This window comes from Coturnix japonica, chromosome 34, assembly GCF_054131305.1.
Source record: "Coturnix japonica strain WE chromosome 34, WE-NBRP24, whole genome shotgun sequence".
Classification (NCBI taxonomy): Eukaryota; Metazoa; Chordata; class Aves; order Galliformes; family Phasianidae; genus Coturnix; species Coturnix japonica.
The window spans coordinates 6,062,995-6,085,432 of record NC_140696.1 but is presented as its reverse complement, the minus strand read 5'-3'; the positions used below and the strand labels follow the sequence as shown (position 1 = coordinate 6,085,432).

The window sequence follows — 22,438 nt, the reverse complement described above, 5'->3', positions numbered from 1 at the left end:
GGGCTGTCCTGAATTCAGGCTTAGTCAGGCCCATTGAAACTCTAGGCTACTCAGACGTGTTTGGTTTTGTTACGTGATCTGAGGTCTGAGATAGAAAAGTGCTGATATTTGTAGATGCAGAGCATTGACATGACTCTTTCTAAGTGGGTTAATTTCAAGCTGAGAGGGATTCTAATATTTAGCCACTAGACTACAACTATTGAGTTTCTGGTGATGATATCACCAGCCCCTTAATATCTGATTTCCACTTAGGTTCTTGTGAGGATTCCAGCAGCTGTACATTTCTAAGTTTGCAGAGTTTCTGTTTCCCTCCTCGGTTGTGGAAAGAGTCTGCAAAACCAACCTCAGAAATGGCTGTTCTGGGGAAGAAGGCAGAGAACAACAATTCATTATTTTTAAAAACTCGTAATTTGGATCCTGTCCTGTGAATTTAGAACACCAGACATTGAAAGCAAAGGCAACGTCTTCATGCTCGTGGTCACCCCACTGCTGCATGTACTTCTCAGTGCTCAGTCCACAGAGGAGGCAACTCTGTTGCTGCCTTTGTTTTGAAGGTCTGCTCCATTAACTCGCATTAAAGTAATGTGTACTTTTAGTCTGGGAGGTTCCTCGTTCAGTTTCTGGCTTGCCAGCAATAATGGCAGCTGTGCTCTGTGCGGTTAGCTGAGCTCCATCAAGAACATGCAGACTCTGTCAGTTGCACTTGGAATAAGGAAGGACTGTGCCAAAGCCTTCATGAGCCTGGCATGCTTCATTTAGAAAACACAAGCTCATCAATGCAAGGAAATTGATAGTCAAAACTTTTTGTCAACATTTTGAGTTTCAACAGGAAAATAAATTAAAAAAAAAAAGGATAACAATTTCCTGTTTTTTAAGCATTTCTTGAAATGCACATTTGGTAACTCAAAATTGTGTTTTTCCCACAAAATAAACAAAAAGGGGAAAGTAATGCATTTTTTATCCCACCACTAACACCCATAACTCTGACCCTCACTGACTGCTTCTGCTTCACGGGTAACCTCAAAATACAGACACCACACAAAGCACTTTGGAAGAAGATGCTTAGAAATAATATGCACCTTCGAATGACACTCCAGACATTCTATACACTAAGCATCTCTTTTGCTGGTTTTGGACCAACAAGTGCAGACAGCAGGGCAGGTCACTACATAAAACACAGGAGAAGCTGCTTCTCAGAGTCTGTTTTCAGTGACCCCTGAACTTGGTGTAGCACCCAGCTGCCACCTTTGCTGTTTGCAGAAGTCAGATAACCTTAATTCTTGCCCCACCCAGCAGCTAGCAAAGGAACCCACTGGTTTTGCATACGGGTTGATGGACCCCAAAGCATCTGATTCAATCCGCAATCCTGACAGGTGGCAATTTCAGACAGAGCTGGGCAGCTGGGGGGCCCTCACAGGTGCTCACCAGCTCAAAGAGAGAATGAGAGTGGGGTTACTGGTTTAGTCACAGCCCTGAGCGCTTGTTTTTTCTCTCCTCAGGAGGCCCTGTCGGTGGTGAGCGACGACCAGTCCCTCTTTGACTCCACGTACGGCGCTGCCACTCACCTCCCCAAGGCAGACATGACAGCCTCAGGGAACCCCGACTATGGCCAGCCGCACAAAATCAACCCTTTGCCTCCTCAGCAGGAGTGGATTAATCAGCCAGTCCGGGTCAATGTTAAAAGAGAATATGACCACATGAATGGATCAAGGTAAGGAAAGAGCCTTTCCACCTCTGTTGAATCCTAAATAAAAGTAAAGTACATATTGTCCGTTTGTGCTCTGCAGTTCAACAAACTCAGTGTTCATGTAGTCACACCTCACTACCCCTGGAACCAGAGTTTCTCATTGCTCATGGCTTGCAGATCCTTAGCACACACAACTCTACCAGTCTCCCTGAACGTTGTACAGACTGGGATGTGAGACTGCCAGGGCAGAGTTCATCCTGCTAACACTGTTTTGATTTACACATTTCATTGCTTAGTTCAGCATCTTACATATATGCCATGGTTCAAGGGGCTCCCAAAGACTGAGTTTAGACTATTAGTGAAGCTAGTGAAAGCTGCACTAATGTATGAGCTTCATTGGAGGGAGTTCTCATTGCATCTGCAACTAGATTTGTGCTTTGCTGGGGCAGAAAGAACAGTAGGAAATTGGAATGTTATTTGATGAACACAAGAAGAGACTGAGGTATCTCATGGCAGTCTAATAGGTGAGACAAAGCATGTGTCATATGTGCATATCTTCTGGGTGTGTATATGTGACCACTTGTGAAAATGAGAATTTAGGATTAGATTTGAACAGAGAAGTTAACCATCAATAATACATGGACTAATATATATATTTAGCCACAGAAATGGGAAGCCTGCCCCATGCCACTGGTAGGTAGAGTTGAAGAAGGTGGATAATTTCCCCATTGAGCAAAGGAAACATTTTCTTACCAGCTCAGACTGTTTCTTTAAAGAACATTTATAGCAGTAAAAACACTAGGAAAAAAATGGCACCCCCTTGGAGAAAGTCATGAAGAGTAAAAATTCCAAGTTATGTCAGTTTTAAATCTATACGATTTAAGACCGGTTCATTTTAGACTTAGATTTGAGAGCATGTTCGTGTCTTATTAAATTTTAATTGCAAAAATCACAAAGATCTGTAACATTTATATTATGTTAATGTAGTTAAACAATTGAGGGCTTTTCTTCTGATCAACTTGGGACTTCTTTAACAGCCCGCTTTCCTGCTTTCTGAGAACCTAACAAACTATAGCTTGAAACAGAAAGCAGCCTCACAGTTTCAAACTTCTGTAGTGAGATGATGGTGTTAAAAGCTTCAAGCAGCAGCGTGTTGTTTTTCCTCATCAGTACACAGACGCTGATTTTACTATGAGATAAAGGTTTATATGTCAGTTGGTGTTTGATGGCGATCATCTGTGGATTGAATTTGATCCTGTCCCTTGGTGTCACATCTGGACCTTGGAAGAACTACTGGGATTTTTGCTCAGATTACAAGCTGAAATGTAGGAAAATGGGCTTTTTTTCTTTTTTTTTTTTCCTGAAAAAATCCATCCCTGGAGTGAACAGGAATTGGGATGGATCCTGACCTCTCCATCCTGTATGGAGCTGAACCAGTCATGATAACAGAGGTGGCAGAATCAGTCCCACATGTGGCACAGGCAGCACAATCCCACGATGATGGGAGGAAACCCTTTATAGGACTGCATCAGTTACTCGCACCAACAGTAGCAGACCAACTCTCACAGAGGATTTCCTCCCTTTATTCTGCTGCTGTCTCGCTCTAACAGATTTTGGAGGGCCTAGCAAGGAAGTAGTCCTGTCACATTTGCTGAGCAGTGAATATTTCTGTTTCCCAAAGCTTGCAAAAGCCTACTCTGCATAGATTTGCATGTTGGTGTATTCGTGTATGTACAGAAGTCTATGTAACATTTTCCTTGTTATAGTATATATATAAGTATTATATACTTAGCAGTTACAGAATCATAGAATCAGTCAGATGTATTGGGCTGCCCTTCCATAGTGGTCTTTGTGCTGCAATTTCCTCTTCTGTTCAGAAAAAAAGGGAAATAATAGTGCTTTGACAGACTGATTCATTAGCAACTGTAAGTGCTCTGATACCCCTAGAGAAAGTCTCTCCAGAAGTGTGTTTATTCTGGGCAAAAAGGAAATCCTTTTTTATGGATTTACTTGAACCTACAAGATTTTTAGGCAGAAATTCAGTGTCCTCAGTCACTCTAAGAAGGGGGTAACAACTTCCCAACCTGTTAGGAAAAAAGAAAGGACTGTTTTGCATGTCAGAAGTCAGCACTGAAATAACTTCCATCCTTGCCTTTTGGTACCTTGTTAGCACAGGAGCTCCAACCAATCCAAGCAATGAGAACATTCATCTGATGTATCCATCCTCTCCCACTATTCATGACTCAAAGTTTGCCCTTTCCTCTCGCGTCCATCACAGTTCATTGTTTCAGGTCAGGCTGCACCAGTCGCTTGTTCCTCTGCCCATCAGCTGCCTGGCAAAACTGACACACCATCTGAGCAGCAAATACTGATCTCAATGCCGATTAACTCAAACAGTGCTCTGAATAACAAAGCCTCTCACCCCTCCTCTCTCTCCCTGTTTTTCTGTCCCTTGTTTTTCAAATACAGTCTCTAGCCGAGTTCCAGCTGCCTCATTAGAGAGAGTAGCCTTTATTGTGTTTCACCTGTACTTGAAGCACAAGCATTTTCTCCTTGTTGAGAGAATGGTTTGTGTACTCTAGGGAGTGATAGAGCTGCAGGAAACCTGACAGTGGAGAGAGCTGGCTGATGGTAAGGGGCAGCGTCCAGCTTTTCTTCTTTTTCTTAGTGCATTATTTCAAGATTCATGGGCAGAAATACTGTGAGTTTGGAGGATGCAGAACTACCATCAGTCTGTCCTCTCCTTGAACAGTTCCTTACTCAGCCCAAAGCCCAGCGCTGTGGTTGTGTTTGGCAGTGGTTGGTGTCCAGCCATGTACTGCTAGCACTGACCTGTTGTGCAGGAGAAAGAGAGGCCCAACTTTTCCTTCTGCTTACAAAAGGTGTTGTGTAGCCATTCATTTCTCTTTATATTGTTTCAGGGACTGGAAGTATGGCATGTCTTCTTTGCTGTCTGCTGGAGTTGTATCTTCTGTTCATTTAGTTTATAGCCCACCAGAGGAAAGCTCTGTCTTCTACGATGTGCACTGACAGCACCAAATGTACCACACCTATGTTGCTGTTGGGGCTTTTGGTTGCTTTTTCAATATGAAAGCAAAGAGTGAAGCAAACAACAGACGTTACAAATTCTGACTGCGTTCACTAAGCCACTGCATGTCTGCGTTTTGTCAGATGTTACAAAATGTGTATGATCTGCCCATACAAAATAATATTCAAATGTTCTGGATGCCTGTGTGGATGCAGATGAACTCCCCTGTGTAATTGCATCTGATGTTATGAATTTTGTCAAGCTAAAATGCTGTATTCAGTGCTTTGAAATTGCTTTCAGTGCGCTCTCTTGCTTCAGAATATTAAAATATTGTTAAGGTTCAGGGATCTCAGAACATTTTTATGCCACTATAATTTTCTCAAAGCAAAACAAAGGCTATCAGTGATGTCTGTAGGAATAAAACTGCCCTGTAAATAGCATGTGAGCCCTCTAGTGGGATTCGTGATGCTGTTCTAGTCCCCAGCCAGAGCAGCAGACTGTGCAAATACCTTCTGCTTGTGTTGTACCTGTGAGTTGTAAATACAGACACGTTAGATCTGCACAAGTCTCTGCATTTTCCCCACACATCTTGAGTTTTGCAAATCATACATCTTTTTTCCATTCTTTGTACAGCCTTCTCTTCTTTCTGCAGGCTTATAGAGCCTCTCTTCCAATATGAGCTTCCTCTGCAGGCATTCTTTACTTTGGGTATGTAAATATGAGGCAGTGTTAAAGCTGAGGTTCAAGGAACTTTGCTTCTGCCCTGAGAGCTCTGTTCCATGCCTGTAAGAGGAATCAGAAGCAGAATCATGATGTATCCGTTCCTACTTCCTTCACTGACCAAAAATAAAATATAATTTCGTATTTGAAGTTGAGATGACCAAATGAGGACTTACATGCATAAGTTGCATGCTTAATTAAGAGAAAATAAAAGATATGAAGAGGGGAGGAATGGAAGGATAGGAATAAAAGGATAGAGAGAAGAAGAAAATGTCCTGTTGATCAAGCTGAGTCAATTTCAGAAATCACTGAAACCCCTTATTTTGCTCCTTCAAATGAAAGCCAAAGGTGATTCCTAGACAGAGGCCCTGGGACAGTCATTGCTTTATTTCCAAGTATCTGGAACACAAACTGAAGCAGTACAGAGCAGTTATTAGTCAATGCCAGGCTGGCTGCTTGTCCGTTTTGGCCAGTCTAGCACACGCTTTCCCAAAACACCAAGCTCTTGGCATCCCCAGAGACTGCTACTGGAGCTGCTGAAATGAAGAGTCTTTGGGCTGACAGTGGGAATAAGAACTGCTTCATATTCCTTGGACTCTGTCACTGCCACAGTGAATGCACTTAAGAGATTTAGTGAAAGCGGCCTATATTCCTTCACATTAGTAGATTACGACATTTTCTGCTCCAAACTTGAGCAACTACAGCATGTGTAGCCACTTGAAAGCCTGGAGTAGGGATAATCTGTGAATAGTTGAGGATTAATCAGGCATCTGAAATCTCACAAACCATTTCAAATAATGAGGAAATTTTTCTATAAATCTAAGTCTGCTTGTGAGTAATGCGTGAAGTAAGAAAGGAGTGTATTCCAATGAATACCCTATTCATGGCTCACGGCTGCCTGTTCTCATTTGATACTGTAGTTATTCCCATGCTGAATTCTTCTTTGTACTGCCCACAGTTACACATACCCTCTGCTGGGCCACTGCTGACTGACCCAGCCATCCTGAAAACTTGTTCTAAAGGCAAGGAGGCATCTGTACATCCACACAGACACAGCCTGAAGGTGCACGGACCCCTCAGTCCTTACAACTTCTTTTGAGCTCTCAGCCTTGGGTAGTTGTCTGGTTTTGGCTGCTGAGACATACAGAGCAAGCAAAGGATCCGCAGGGCCCCAGCTGCCAAGCCAAGAGAGATGGCAGCATCTGTAAAGTGAAAAATGATCACAGAACTGCTGAGGACTTACAGTGCTGGTGTTATTTTTGCTCCTTTGCTGTTGGTCGTGTGAATGTGCACAATATGCAGCAGAGAGAGAGGAGACAGCCCAAGTCCCTGCAGTCTGTTCATGTGTGTCATTTGGTGCCACCAGAAAACATGTGCACTCCTACACTGCTAAGCCTTCTGGAAGATGTACTTATCTGACAGACTGGATGTATCCTGTCGCTTTGTATGGGTATGATATACGGAACCATCCTAGTGTAAATATTGCATATGTAAACCAAAGGGGCTATTTCTGGGGAGCGTGAGCCCCCTGGAAGGATGGCAGGCAGCAGGGAGCTGTGCCAGCACTGTTAGCACATGGCAGCGATGCTCGCAGAGTCTTCTCAGGACAGCCCGTACCTCTGGAAAGAATAAGAGTCTTTGTACTGCTTCAGGGCTTTTTCTCTGCCAGTACAGGCAGCATTTAACACCTGACACAGGGAATTTCAGCAGAAAGTTAGGAATGATTGCATTCCCTGTGAAAACCCCGGTGTCCCTGCAGTTGCTCAGACTCTCCTCTGACTGCCACGGGGACATTAAACCTTCAGCAGTTTCCCTCTCTGAAGGCGGATTTTGGTTCCCTGCCTGGAAAAACAGTAGGCGAAATAGTAAAGCCTTAAATTCGAACATGTGTAAGTTATACATCTTATTTCCATTTTGAAGCAACATTCCCTCAGCAAGACATGAGGAAAAAATTACCATCTGCCTTAGAATATCTCGGTGGAGCATTTATCTCCCAGCCATGATAACTGAATTTCAGTAATTTCTTCCCCCAGCCCCCCCGTCATCCAGATTAAGAAACAAATTTGTTTAGTGTCCAAACTTGGAAGTCTTGCCAACTGAACTCAGAGGGTGGGATTTGGTGCACTGTCATAGTTCTTACCCTTCAGCAAATGGTTTCCTCCCAAGCCATTTTCCTCCTGGCAGGGAGGAAGGACGGCGGTGCAATGAAAGCAGCGAGCTGAGCTGCACTGGATACAGGCTCTGTGCTTGCTTTGTGTAGAGCTTGCACACTAAGACACTCTTGTAAAGGTGAGGGCAATAGTCCTGTCCTTCCCTGGTACATTCTTTAGGGCTGGGATGTTCTGGGTGCATGTGGTTGGCTGCAGACTGGCCTTTTAAGTGACCTCTAGAGCTAAAAGCGTGAGTTACAACTGCAGCTGGAGAAAAACAAAGTCTGTGCTCCCTATCTGTGGCTTGTAGGCCATAATTCTCCCAAAGTAGGACAGAGAAAGCCTGTTGCTTGCCAAGGTTCTGTGTGAAGTCCCAGCCTTAGTGCAGTACCACCTGAGTTGCTGAATGTTCCCTCCTTGACACTCCATCACCTCAGAAGTGAAACTGAGGCCAGAGCCTTTTTGACACACGGTTTCTGTGGTCTGAAGCCCTTGACTCATGCCTAAGGCACCTAAGATTTCTAGATTTCCTATCCAAGCAGGAGACAAGCCTGGGACTGTTCAGCTGCTGAGAGCAGACAAGATCGGTTACATTCAGCTGCACATAAACACGACTCTTTAGACATCACATTGTAGTATTCTCCTGCCACTACCCTGTCATTTTGGGATGGGTATTTTGCATCCCTTCTTAAGAAAATGGAGGGGGGTGTTTCTGTATTTTGGATTTGCTCTGCAGCAAAGCCTTAGGTCACGAGGTGAAGCCTGTTGTTTGTTGATTCATATGCTCACCTCTAGCAGAAACACAGTGTGCAGGGCTGTTTTTAACACAGTACCAGAGCAAACAGTCCAACAAGGGCTCCTAGGGGTATAGATCTGTAGCTGGAGGACTGCTAAAATGCAGGGAGAGTGCAAGGAATGGCTAGAACTAGGACCTGTGTAGTAGTCACTTATATACACTTGGTTTTATCTTGTTCATGAACTTTGGTATATCAGAGGATTTACATGTGATCTTACAGCTGCCATTGCCTTTGTCTGAAAGTCACTCTTTCTTGCACTCATTTCCTTATCAAAGATCCCTTCCGTGAGGCTTGTGATTCACAGAGCACCTTCTGACATTTATGCCTCTCCCACATCTACAGAAACACCCCTCGCTTTTCCCTTCCAGGATACTTGCCATTTCTGTAATTCAAATCTCCTTCTGCTACAGCAGGGATGAAAGGTGCATAATAATGACAAGTCATCTGTTTCCTTTCACATTTCAGGGAGTCCCCTGTAGACTGTAGTGTGAACAAATGCAGCAAGCTCGTCGGAGCAGGCACAGAATCCAACCCAATGAGTTACAGCACCTACATGGATGAGAAGAACGGTCCTCCTCCCAACATGACCACCAATGAGAGGAGAGTCATTGTCCCAGCAGGTACCACCACCATCAAACTCTTCGGGTGATATCACTTTGGGCTGTTAAATACCCATCTGAACAGATAAGGCTGGTTTATTCTTTGAGGAATTCTCTTGCTTACAAACTGTGTAAAAAATAAGGAAAAAAAAGTCAGAGTTTACAGCTGTCAGATTTCCTGTGTCCTGGTGCACATTTTACCTGGAATCACAATGAGAAGTGGGTTATTAGTGCTACTTTTTTCCTTTTATTTGTTTATTTATTTACTTATTATCCCCCTGGGAATGAAGTGTTGTTTTGGTGTGCTGAACCAAATCCACATCTTGCAGTGTGCTGGAGCAGAACCTGTAGTGTTTTTAGGGATATGCATGGTGCAGTATACAAGCAAGAATAGGCCCAAAGTGCACCACAATTATATCTCCCGTGGCGCTCTACAGGATCCAGATGCGCTGTCATGTCATGTTGATTCAAAGTGAGCTATTATGTTTTCATTCTTTTGTTGTTAATAGAAAACTGGAAAAGTTGTATTTTCAGAAACGACATTAACCTTCCAAAAACCAGTACAGGAGAACATTCCTGTCCAGCTCTGTTTGTATTTGACACCCACATCTGCTGTCTGAAATTGGCAGCATACATTAAATGCATTTGGATAGTCAAGGATGAGAGCTGCTGTAGCAGGCAACCTGTGAAGTCTGAACCTGAAAGAAGAGGGAGTCCTTCCCCCATAAAGTTTATGAATAGCATAGATATAAACAAGTTAGCTGGGGAATTTTACAGCAAGGGAAATATTGCGAATCAAGCCATGGCCTGATTTACATCCCAGAACTTCCAGATTTCATGGGCAGGGTCTGGCCTTTCATATGGTGCGTCAAGGGTTGTAGAATCACAGAATCATTGTGTCTGATTCAAGCAGTTCAATTGCTGGCAGAAAGTAATGTACTCGTGGAATTTAGCTCTGTTTTCTGATCGTGGCTTCACCACAAACAGATGACAATTCCCAAGCATTTGTTTGCCATTTAGGATGAAAAGAAAAAGCTTGAACTGAATGTAGTGAAGGGAAGCCAATAAAAGATTGACAGCAAGTCTCAAAGTACCGTTTAAGCCCTGGTTAGGATCTGCTTAGGCAGGCTGGCTAACGTAACTGGTGTCAGGATCAGATGCTTTCAGCACCAGCATTGCCCAGAGGGGCTTCAGCTGGTACCATGGAAGGCATTATGAGGGATGATAAAGCTGTTCAAGATGGAACTTTTAGCCTGCTCTCTACCATGCTATCCTTGCCTTTGGAAAAAAGACATAATGTGACCCAAAGTTTAGTACTGTTGAAATGTGGGAACTGACTGTTAGTTGCCTTGGTGGAAGGGCAAAAATTCTCTTAAGTGAAGGAAAATGTAAAAAGGTTTTTTTTCCCCCTTGTGAGAATCCACAAATCAAAATCTTGAGGTGCTTGTGAAATAGCAGTGATTGACCAGACTTTGGAAGGCAGTCATGACCATCATCCCTCACCGGCGCAAGCACACATAGCTCACAGCCTGGGACCAAGGCATTTTTCTGCCACTGAAGTGTGGCAGACTCTTCTTGCCTCTTTATGAAGCTTAAGTTGCCAACTGTGTGATGCCTACATATTCCTGACCCATTTTTCTCTACTACCTTGGGACCTGAGGCATTTGGCCTTTACCGTAGAGGAAGGTACCAGCTTTGATGACCAGATCAAACTTCTCCAAAATTTGGGCTTGATTTCACAATCCTCCCCAGCTGCAATGGAACATGAATTTGTGGCTTAGGTTTTCAAATGGCATACATGGGGAGAAACAGCACAGGAAACATCTGAAATTGTTGATATGCTCTGAAAATGACTCTGTAAAAGTGGTATCATGGCACAAACTTGTGGTAGGACTTTCTGATCTACTGCTCCTTTCAAAATTCAAAGGATAATTTCTTTTTTTAACTACTGATGCAGCAAACCATCACCATGGGGTCTGAAACTCCAGCCGGGTTCAATCTCTCTCTTACGTCATCGCCAGCAATAAAGATTCCACAGCTGGAGCTTTGCTGACAGTTGATAATGATGCATGAGGCAGTATGAAATCCACATTGCCATCCAATAGCTGTGTTGGTTTTACAGGGCTAGCGGAGGTGGAACTGTGTTCTTGTCAGCGGGGTGAACAAATGTGACTCACAGATGCATGGAAAGCTGTTCTGTTTAAGCAATAATCTTTTTTTTAAGAGTCTCATTGCTGACCAGAAATACCACTATCTTCAGACTTTAAAATGCCATCTGTTGAGACTTTGCAACGTACTTGCAAAGGATGTTGTGACTTAAATGGCACTGATGTAATTAGATAGTATTGCAGAACTGAAGCTGTGACGAGCAGGGACTTTCAAAGGGACAAACTTGCTTTTGGAACACTTTTTTCCAGAAACAGAAAGACCAGAGTCAAATTCCACTAAGACTGTTCCCAAGCAATATGTATAAGATTAAGGCAGGTGGAAAACCATCAAGTGAACTTACCCTGCCATGGAGCCAGTGTGGTCAGTCTGTGGGACTTGTGCCCTTCTTACAGCACCATGCTTGCTCATCCTGGCAAAATGCACTGATATCAATACATTAAATCCATTTGGTTGTAGAAACAATTGTTAATGCTTTGACTGGCTTACACTAAGTGCTGGGGGCTTGAGGCTCCCATATAACATTACCCTCCTTTGTGCTTTTCTGCCAGATCCCACCCTATGGACCCAGGAACACGTGCGCCAGTGGCTGGAATGGGCCATAAAGGAGTATGGATTAATGGAGATTGACACCACCTTCTTCCAGAATATGGATGGCAAAGAGCTCTGCAAAATGAACAAGGATGACTTCCTCCGAACCACCTCCCTCTACAACACAGAAGTTCTGTTGTCTCACCTCAGTTACCTCAGGGAAAGTAAGTACTGCCCTGACTCATCCCAGCCCCGGTGTGACATGCTGATAAAGCTACACGTGAGCATTGAAGTTCTAGTGCTCTTCTTACACTGACTTATCTGTCAGATACCTACAAGGAAAGGGAAAAAAGAATAGAGAAAGTCAAGCGGAATAAGCAAACAAGGAAGAGAGGAATAAAAATTGGCTTGGAAAGCTTATTATAACCTAGGTGGAGTTAGTGGAGCTACAAGTTATCAGGGAGGTGAAAAACTGAGCAGAACTCTTAAGATTAGATAATCTTACTGATAATAAGAACATCTGTGGCTATATGATAAAAACTCATATGTTTGCTTAGGAGATTAAACCAAACATGAGCTGATGTGTCACCAGCAAGTTATTCTGTAACTTGTGTGGTTTCTGGAAGTCTTCTCTTCATCTACAGAGTGGAAACATTCCCTTTCTTCACAAAGATGTGCCGAAGATAATTGTGTTATGAAGAGACCAGAGAACTGAGCTAATGCTCCAGTATTTTCTCAAGCGGCAGTTTTCATAGGGCTTAGTTATTTGAGGACTGAAAAATCAAAGGGAAGTGTCATAAAGCAAGGTGGGAGGGCTGGCAGAGAAAATAAAAATCGTGTTTTCTCCACTGGGAAATCAAATTGTGATGTAAAGGCAGCTGAAGATCTCTCCATCTGGCCATTTCAGTAAAGCTCTGAGACAGCATCTATTTAGGGTGTTTTCTTCAAGCTCTTCATCACTGGTCTCTCCCAGATGACAGTGGGACAGGAGTCAGATCACAGACGGGTGCCTCTGTAAGCGCCACCTTTATTTTGCTTGACAAGCTGAGCCAACAAAATGATTCACAACAAATAATGTTGGATCTGAGCAGTTTTTGTCCCTTGTGACTTCACAATTAAAAAAAAAAATAAAAAAAAATTCCCATCTAAATTTCATCCCATTTCATCAGCAAAAAGCTTCCAGTTCACGGAACACTTCAGGATTGCTGCAGAGGCAAATAGCTTTCTAACTAAGGTTTGCATTCAGAATTACACATTCCTATGGGAAATCTTAAGGCTGCTTTGTGAAGGCAGCATCGCTCTGAACAAACCCACTGACTTCGGCTGGGCAAAGCAGACACTTTGGAACCGGAAATGTTTTTAAATTCCCACAAGATAAATACTGAAGTGAGACCCTTACTTTGAATTGTCTGATTGATAAGACTTGAGAATGCACAGAAAGAGACAAAGTAAGATTTGTATGGTTTCTGAATCAAATGAAGGTGTGGAATTTGAAAAGGCTGACCAAATAATTGAATTATTTGGTTTCTTTAGCTCCAGAGAGTGTATTCAGTGATAGCAATCACCTGGGATGTTGGCGACGTCAGTATTAGAGGAGTTGTATCCTTGTTCTCATGGCATAAATCTGAAGATCTTAAAGCCTGAAGCTGAATCTTTGCCTGAGTTTTTCTGCACATCCATTCTACTTTCCCTAAAACAGAGCTAGCAGTACTTTCTCCTCAGTCATCTTCACGTCCAGTCTATTAATATGGCAAATCTGCAGAATGGGGACTGTACCTCTTACTTATCAAGTCCCAGCATGATGGAGTCCTACCACAGCTGGAACATGCAACTGCTGCTGTAATACATCCGAATAATAATCATAAAAATATAATGTTCTGCTAAGGGAATGTCTATAATGATTTCCATGCTATTAAGCTAGTGTAAAACCCCAGGAACTTTGCTGGATTCAGACAAATGAGTTACTTTATTTTTACCGGGATGGATACAAGAGCAGAATTCAATCCCAGACCATCCCTAGCTTTTATGATTATAGATTTCTTGCTGTTCAGCCCCTTGGGCTGTTGTAAGACGTCACACAAATGCTGTCCTTATTAAAGCAAGCTCCTGTCTGAGTGGAGGTCAGGCAGTCTCTGAAGAGCATTCCTTTCCATGCAGCTGTTGCTAGTGCTGCCTAATGACAGTCTGGTTTCTGGATTGCTGGTTAACTCCCTCACGGAGTAACGCCTTCGAAAGGAGCTTATTGTTTTTCCAGACTGATTTCCAGCGGATGTTTAGTGCCGAGCCTCTGAGCTCAGTGCCATGGGGAGATGGGCTTTTTTTCTTGTATTTTCTTCTCTTGTAAGGCTGTTTGTTCCAGAGGAATCTAGCTAAGTAACTGCGTAGGGTGGAGAAGGTGTGATGGCAAGAAAACGAGGGAGAACTTTGTGAAATCAGGGGTCTGTCAGCTACACTACATCTGCACAGCCTCTTTTTGAAAGGCGTTTGTACCTGTCAGGATCTCAGGCTGTATTTGTGATGACAAAAGAACCCACAGCTTTGGTGTTTGTTTTCCAAAAACGAAACCGATCCAAACTTTCTGAGCCTGTTCATTTGACAGAGACCCACTGAAAATGAGCTTCCTCATTTACACTGTAGGCCAGGGTAAAAGCGTGATGAAGTGAGTCATCTTGGGTTGAAAAAATTAACTGGTAACATCTGCAAGACCTCAACAAAAACTCCATCTTAGTTCTGGAGATAGAAGGTTTGGGTGAGCTATTTCACATAGATGAGAATTAAACTCACATTGCAGTACCTTCAGGGGGATTAGAATGTCTTCATGCTATGCTTGGGATGAACATCAAAAGAAACTGAAACTGTCACCTCCTGTCCTTTTCCTCTCCAGTTATGGGGGGTCAGTTTGTGTGGTGTGTACAAATAAAAAGAGCATGAAGGGGAAAGAATGAGACAGTGGCTAGGAGCAGAAGCAGAAAACTGCTTTGTGGTTTTGATCCATGTATTAATGCCAAAGAAAACTATACAGTTAAATGCAGCAGACCCCTGATTCTACCAGGAGATGAGGAGGGAACCCCCACATGGCCTTCAGAAGGTCAGGATAAAAAAACACTTCCCATTTAAGTAGAATTCAGGAATGTGAAACCAGGATGTTCCTGAATCTCAGATGACGAGCTGCCCTGTGGAAAGGAAGGCTGTATGGAGAAAGAATGCTACTTCCCTGCTTCTACTCCTTTTCTATCTTACTATTTAATGAACACAGGAGAAATAAAAGAAAGGAGAACTATAAGACAACGTGTCTGATACTAATTACAGGAGAACAGCGCTGCACTTAAAGCAGTGTCTGCAGAAAGGGCAGATTTTATCTAAGCTGTCACTGACCCAGTGAGGGGTAGAGGGAGTAACAGCAAAGTGAAAACTCATCACAGCCAAAATTTTGCCCAAAAATGAGTAAGGGAGGGAGCAGCCTGGCCTCTGTCTGTCTGTCTGCTTCTCTCTGCCTTGATCTGTGTCTCTGGCTTTCTCCCTTTTCCTCCTTCATTGAAACCCCTTAATAGGAAACACATTTCCTTTTCTGTGGTGTTCCCACCAGAAACCTCAGACTGTCGGGCAAAGGTGAGAACTTTTAGCAATTAAACTGGGGGAGGTGCCGTCCCTTTCCAGTGGCTTGGGCTGCATTTTTTAGCATAAAGTAGCTATAGGTTGGTCCTACAAGCTTGTTCAGCGCTATTCATCACCCCACCCCCACCTCAGTACAACCAGGCATTTGCAGCCTATTTAGTCATAGAAAGCTGTTTCTGAATTCCCCAGCACTTCCCTGTCTGGCCGGGGCAAGCCAGGCTGGTTGTCGCATTTAAGATCTCTTTCAAATAACCTTAAAAGAGGAGAGTGGTGGGCAGCAGCTTCCCACCAGAAAGAACATCTGATGAAAACGTGACAATGCTGTGGACAAAGCTGTTGCAATTCCTCCAGCAGCAGTCAACCTCTAAGTACTTACACCATTCACTTTAGCTATCTTTAACCTTCACATTCAAGGTATACTTCTGAACTCTTTCCCTCCTAGTCTACCATGTTATCCACCCTGGTCTTTCAAAACACCCCCTGACTTGAAGCATTTGGTAGCATCCATCCACCACTCTGTATGAGTAGGCTTTGTTCTCCCACTTTGAACATCCCTGTTTTGCAGTGCCTTCTACCTCTGTGTACTTTCTCTCTTGTGCACATCTTTGGCTTTGTTTGCATTTGGGCAAGAAAAGGAATCCACAGGACTAATAAGGTCCAACATCTGCAATGGCTGTTACTTCTGGCAGGGAACTGCCTAATCCTCCACTCTCCGAGGAAAGTAAGACACACTGTGAATGCTGTTGAGGGGCAAGTGAGGTCAATGTTATTTGGGATCATGTGGATTAGAGGAACTGGGGTCTGCGTGGCTTAGTCACAAGATCTTATTCACGTAGTATTAGCATACCTGGAAAAGAGGTATTCTGAGTCCTGCAAATGAATCTAGGGCAGTGTATCATATATAGAGACCTGTAGTTTGCTATGCACTACCTAGGACCAAGAGTATGAAGAACCTTAGCTGGGACTTACACAGGTTATTTAGGTGAGAAGAGCAGAACAAGTCTCTAGGAGTGCTTCTCACCCACACTCACCCACTGCAGGATTGCTGCCCGGCTCCAGCATTGCTCCATACCAAGCAGGGCTCTTACTAAGAGCGTCACTGCCTGATGCAGTGGAAACATTTCCAAAGAGCTGTAGGAAAAGTGAGCCTAGAAGATTATACAGGGTAAACACATCTAACGAGACAACCATGAAATGTGCATTACATGCTGGCTTCCAAGAGCTCACAGAGCCTCTTCCTCCACTTCCAGAGGAGTTTGCAGGAGAATCAAAATATGATGCTTAGAAAGGGATATTTGCACCACAGACAGTGCAAAACAAAACCTTCCAGTGAGTTCATCTTTGGGCTCCTCTTGGATGTTTTTATTTTGGGTTGGACTTGATGGAAAGACCACTTGGAACCAAGAAATCTCCCCTCCAGAAATGATGGCAAATGCTGGAATACCAATCAGATTGTGCAGCATGTGACAACCCAAGCATGTGACACTCTAAAAATGTTCAGATCCTGACAGTGCAATTCATCTCACTTCTACTGTATGTTCCTCAAATGGGAATTTGCTCTCTCACAGCTAGAAAAAGAGGAAAGCTTCCTCCTTACCCTGTAATATAATCTGTGCCACAGGCATTTCTAGAATCTCTGCTGTGCTACATGTAGCACCTGCATAAGGGCACTGTACAACCTCCTCTTTTTTTATCAGAGGACCTGCAGATGCTGTGTGTAGGAGGCGAACTGCTTTGCCCCATTCCTGAGTGTAGAAACAGTAACATTTGTGACATACAGTGACAGCACTGTGAAAGAACTTTGTATCTCTCATAGAAATTGTGTCCAATTGCCTGAAAAAATAGGCTTTTAAGTCCCAGTTACAGCGTTCCCTACCTGAACTGTTCTCCCACTGGCAGAGTACATTCATACTGCAATAACTCCTTTTCTTTTCACTATAGGTAGCTCACTGCTGGCCTACAACACTCCATCCCACACAGAAGCTTCCTCACGTCTCGCCACCAAAGAAGGTCAGTCTTTTGCATATAAACACCCCGTCTTCCTGTACTCATGGAATGGTTTTGATTGGATTAAAAGTAGGCCTTTTTATTACAATGTACTTGGCATGAAAACATTGTCATCTGTGCATACACTATCTGTTTAAATTGGAATAATTCACAGTTTGGAAGCTCCACCCATGCTGAAAATCTCATCTCTGTTTCTCTGGTCGACAACGTGGCATAAAATTCCTATCTGTCACTTTCACACTTGGGTACTACTGAGTTGATGAGCTGATGGTGTGTTTTCTGTTCTTTACGTGAAACACTTTTAAATCTCAGGTACAAAGCAAGGACTAATATAGTGTTTATCTCTGAGTAAATTTGTAGTTGAAGGCATCAGATCTTAGAATCATAGAATGGCCTGAGTTGAAAAGGGCCTTAATGACCATTTAGTTTCACTCCCCTGCTGTGTGAAGGGAAATCTTGTCACAATAAATTCCATTACTGAATGAAGGTCACTCAGGTGTTTTAAAGCTACTCATGAAAACCATGTAGATTAACCTTAATGACATACTTTGGGCCCTGTCAGGCTTTTGAGCCACTTAAACATCCTTCAGGCAGTTTTTCTGGGCTTTCTTTTGCAGGCACAGCCCTATTCCTTTTTCCCACTTTTAATGAAAACCTGGTTTCTCAGGGACAATGACATTATGACGGTTGGTGTGGGTAGTGTGACACACGTCCCTTATCTAGATGAGATAGTAAGTCACAGCCAGCTGACTTGCTAAAGGCCAAGTAGGGCATCAGAGTCCAAAAGCCTGGCTCTGTGCTCAGTAACAAGCCATGTAGGTCTGCTAGCCTGGAGTATGGTCTTTCTTTCACTTAGCACTGAGTGCAGGAACATTGTCTTTGTTAACTTAGCAGTGATCAGTGCCTCCATTTGAAAAAAAAAAAAAAACTTGAGTGGAAAGTGTGAAATTTCACATCTGCCCTATGAGATAACCCACCCTGGAGTGCTGTGCTCTCATTCTGAGACAGTTTCCTCACCCAACGTATGAACATTTCTGTGCTTTTCAGGAGAACATGGTTTCATTGACAAACCACAAGTTTGTATTTCAGAGTAGAGGGAAAAGGCAGAAAGACTTTTATGTAAGCAGCTGGAGAGGGAGACAAAAACCCCATTTCACTGCAAGGCTGCAGCAAACTGACATCACACATTTAACAAGCTTCTGCACGGTGTGTCTGGCTGCTCCACCGACTAGCACTGCTCTCACAGCCAGCACTTCTCTCTCATTGTACCACACTGCCTTCCATTCCAACATCTGTCTTGAACCCTGGGCACAATATCAGTGCTGCTTTTTGCAGCAGCTTCTTTTGTCCAGCACATAACCATCCACTTGAGCTGTCTGTTCCCTGGCATGCTGTTCTCTATGAGGCAGGCATCAGTTGATAAAATGTGGCATGTTATAAAGGTAAAGCCATTCAGACCCTTCTGTGACTGACTGCTCTGACCCTAACAGTCATCCATTTAAAAATAATACAAGCTTGGCTAACTCCTATTTGAATAAAGCAGATACACGTGCATGTGCTCCCCCACAGCTTCCCCCATAAAACATACATGCACATCCAAGGCTGTTCTTGCTGTCTGAGGCCAGGTGATTGATTAACACAAAGGGAAGAAAGCGGTGGTTTTTCTTATTAAAGAGCAATGCTCCATGTAAAATTACCCTCCTCTGAATGTTTTGTACCCTTTATCTTTCCAAGTTGGTTTTAGAGCAGCTTGGGCAGAAAGAAATTAGAGGGGAAAAACATTCCTCCCCCTCCCTCCATTTTTACTACCCTCAAGTGTGTTTCTTTAGTGCAGCTGACAGAACTTTGCATTTGATTTCTGTCAGCCAGGCATTTGTACTTTACATGGTACTTTCATCATATGTCAATAAAGGACTAAACACACCCATGGGATGCTCAAATAAAAATCAGGAACTAGCGTAGAAATGCTGAAATCCCATCTTTTAAGCTTACATTTCTTCCTAGGGCTCATACATTTCCTTTACATTCATTTAATGTTTGAATATCATTCTAGAAGAAACCAACTCATTTCAGTTTAACCAATTCAGTGTCACTGATTCATGCTCCAAATATTATCAGTGAGATAAGATGACAGGATAAGAGATGTGAACACGACAGGCTGACAGATAAGGAGCTGGGAGAGCGGAGTCAAGTGTCTTGTCCAATATCCCAGAGGAAACTTGTGATGGACATAAAACTGGACATGGAATTCCTCAGCCTCTGTTGAGTCCATCAGACAAGAAGATTTTTTTTGCTTCCTTTTAAGGCTTTTTAATGGGTTGTGTTCAAGATGGTGGTGAAAAGGAACTTCAAGTGCAAAATGACAGTTCTCCCCTGAGGATTCAAATGCAGAGCAGGAGGAGGTGATGGAATTGTAAAACGCTTGTCAGGAGGAAAATACTCTTCTTTTTACTTCTCTTGTAATTTTTCCTGCGCATTCTCTAAAAGCACATAGTTAATGCACATAACCTGCTTGTGCAAATTCCAGGGAGAAATTCATGCCCTTTGCATCTACCTCTGTGCTTTATGCAACATATGCATGAAAACCAACCTACATGGCAAAGAAGGTACAGCTGCAGCACAGGCACTGCTGTGGCACTGCTTTCTAAGGCTTAAATTGCTTTCATGGCAGAAACAGGCACTGTAAATTTAGACAGCTTTTGTGCAAAGCATGTTCCTTTTGTTCTCAGATCATATAGGTAGAATTGTGGTTGTGTTCGAAGGAGCCTTGTTGTTGCCCAAGTTCCTCAGTCTCATAAACACTCAAAAGTATGGTATTTAGCGTCATTGGTACAAATTGTCTTCAGCTGCCTTTGAGAAAGAAATTGCTCTAATGAAAATCACCAGTATTTTTTGGCCAGAGAACCATTTTCTGGAAAATGAAACGAGGTTGCTCTCATGCTGAATGGAAAGATTTGTGTCCCTCTCCAAGCACTCTGCTAGAGAGATGGTCTGTTTCATTTTCCATGGCTGCTCGGAGTAATGACTGACCTACTGTAGGTACTGGAGACACTGGAGAAGAGTCTGAGACTGCATTATCTGCCTCAGTCTGTAGAGACTTTAAATTGCTTACCTTCAGAATGCTGTCATTTAAGCAGGTTTCCACAGGGAAATGGGAAGCTTATTCACATACAGCGACATTTAGAAGGCCAAAGAGCTGTGTCTTGTATGGTTGTGACTGTTCTGGCCTCAGGCCAGTACATCTTTAAAGCTTGTACTTACTTTTAAGCATGTTGGGGTCTGCATAACTCACATGCTTCATACACAAGCCAAAGTGCCGTAGAAGGTTTGAACCAGGTGCCAATCTCATAGCAGGAGTGCTGGCGGATTCCAGAGAGGTAGAACCATTATGTTAAAATTACACTCAGAAGAAGTTATAGGAGCAGTTCTGTGTGGCTGTTTGCTTCCAGCTTACAGGTTAAGAAGGGTCTCATTCAAGGCTGGGCTCAGCACAGGATTTCATCCCAGCTCAGCCTATGGCAATGCATTCAGCTGGAATAGCAGCAGATCAGGATGAACCCAAAGCCTTATAAATCCAACCTCAACTCAAGCAACTGTCTGCCTCTGCAGAAGGTTACAGGAAAAGCTGATGCACTACTTTGAATTTCAGAGACAGATTTGTACATGAATACATGAATGCAAGAGACAAATTTTAAGGAGTTGTCTGCAGCTGTTACATGCTTATGTTTGCATTACCAAAGTGCTTGTGGGAATGTGGAATATTTCTGTTTGGTTATAAGTTGTATTTGCGTATCTGTTTTGTTTAGTTGTTGGCAGATTTAAAAAGATAATCAAACCAATGAGCCCTGAACACACAGCGTGAGTTTGGACCCACGTTTGTTATGAGCTCCTAAGGAAAAGTCTCCTGATTTTGGAGCATTTATAACATCTCTCTTGTGCAAACTCCTCATTACGTTGCAAGCAAGTCCAAGCTGCAGCTTCTCAGCAGCCTTTCTCTTTCCCAGTCCTCTCTTCCCCAGCAATTTCCTTTATATTGGTAGAAACATGAAGATTTCACCACTCCTATTTTCAAACTTCAGGTAACAGGTTCAGCAGTTTTTGGGACAGGATTGAAAGGGGCAAACAGCGCAGGCAGCCTGCTGGCGTAAGTGTGGTTCCCACAGGAAAACAGCCTGAAACTCCTGCATGAAATTCTTCTCTTAAAAAGGCCATTTTTCAGATCTAAAAGGTTGTCATGTGAAAAATACTGACCGCTTTCAGTTCTTCGGAGAGCGTCAGCAAGGCCCCCTGGTCACTGCAAAGTTACAAACCCTCTGGAGTTATTCATGTCAGAGAGAGCAGTTGCAGCTCCGTGCTCTCTCAGCTGTCTGTGCATACATTCATCAGTGATATTTGTGTGTTTAGTGGTAAAACACCCCTCGCCCATTTTTAGCTCATGGCAGAAGAAGGGGCGGCTTTTTGGTGCTTCTTTTAATGTGACTGTGTGGCCGAAGCGGGGATTTATGATTTCAGGAGAGACAGTAGCAAGCACTCTTGGATTTTTCTTTTTTCTTACTTTTTTTTTTAATTGTTTTCCTTTGAAATTCCAGAGTTAGTGTTTTGTCTGCTTTCTCCCTGACCCTCTTCGGAGGCAGGCGTGTGTTTTTTCACCAGAAAAACTGGAAACAAAGAATCGTTGTCTTTAAGCTGTAGCAGGCAGGAAACCCAACTCACAAGGGATCACCCTGAGCCAGCGCTGTCCCAGAGTAGACTCCAGTTCTCTGAATTCAACCTGACAGCTTGTCTGGAGCACTTTCTAAGTAACCATTATCCTTCCTTTTCTCCCAGCAAAAGAGCTATTATTTTTTTGCCTAGGGTGCACTGCAAGCACTGTTTTTGCACATGTGTGTGGGGGTTACATGTTTGCTGGGGTGCAGTCCCTCCCATGGAAAGCTCTTGGAGGCACAAAGGCTGTTTCCTAAGACAAGACTAAATGTATCTCCTGATACCGAGTTAAATGCTGTAAATGGGAGAATGCTGATGAAATGCTTGCTGCAAAGATTGTGCATGTCTGCCTGTCTTCTTCCCTTCCCTTCCCTTCCCTTCCCTTCCCTTCCCTTCCCTTCCCTTCCCTTCCCTTCCCTTCCCTTCCCTTCCCT

At 43.3% G+C, this 22,438-nt stretch overlaps 1 protein-coding gene across 5 annotated transcripts in view; it reads left to right on the top strand.

The window, feature by feature from the left end:
* Positions 1–22,438, top strand: part of FLI1 (Fli-1 proto-oncogene, ETS transcription factor) — a 73,766-nt gene that overhangs the window by 39,706 nt on the left and 11,622 nt on the right. For all 5 annotated transcript variants that reach the window (XM_015884111.3, XM_032449080.2, XM_015884114.3 and 2 more), the window contains 4 exons: positions 1,500–1,711; positions 8,848–9,002; positions 11,699–11,902; positions 17,235–17,303. In XM_015884111.3, the coding sequence (XP_015739597.1) occupies positions 1,500–1,711; positions 8,848–9,002; positions 11,699–11,902; positions 17,235–17,303 (640 nt within the window). The remainder of the gene's footprint in view (positions 1–1,499; positions 1,712–8,847; positions 9,003–11,698; positions 11,903–17,234; positions 17,304–22,438) is intronic.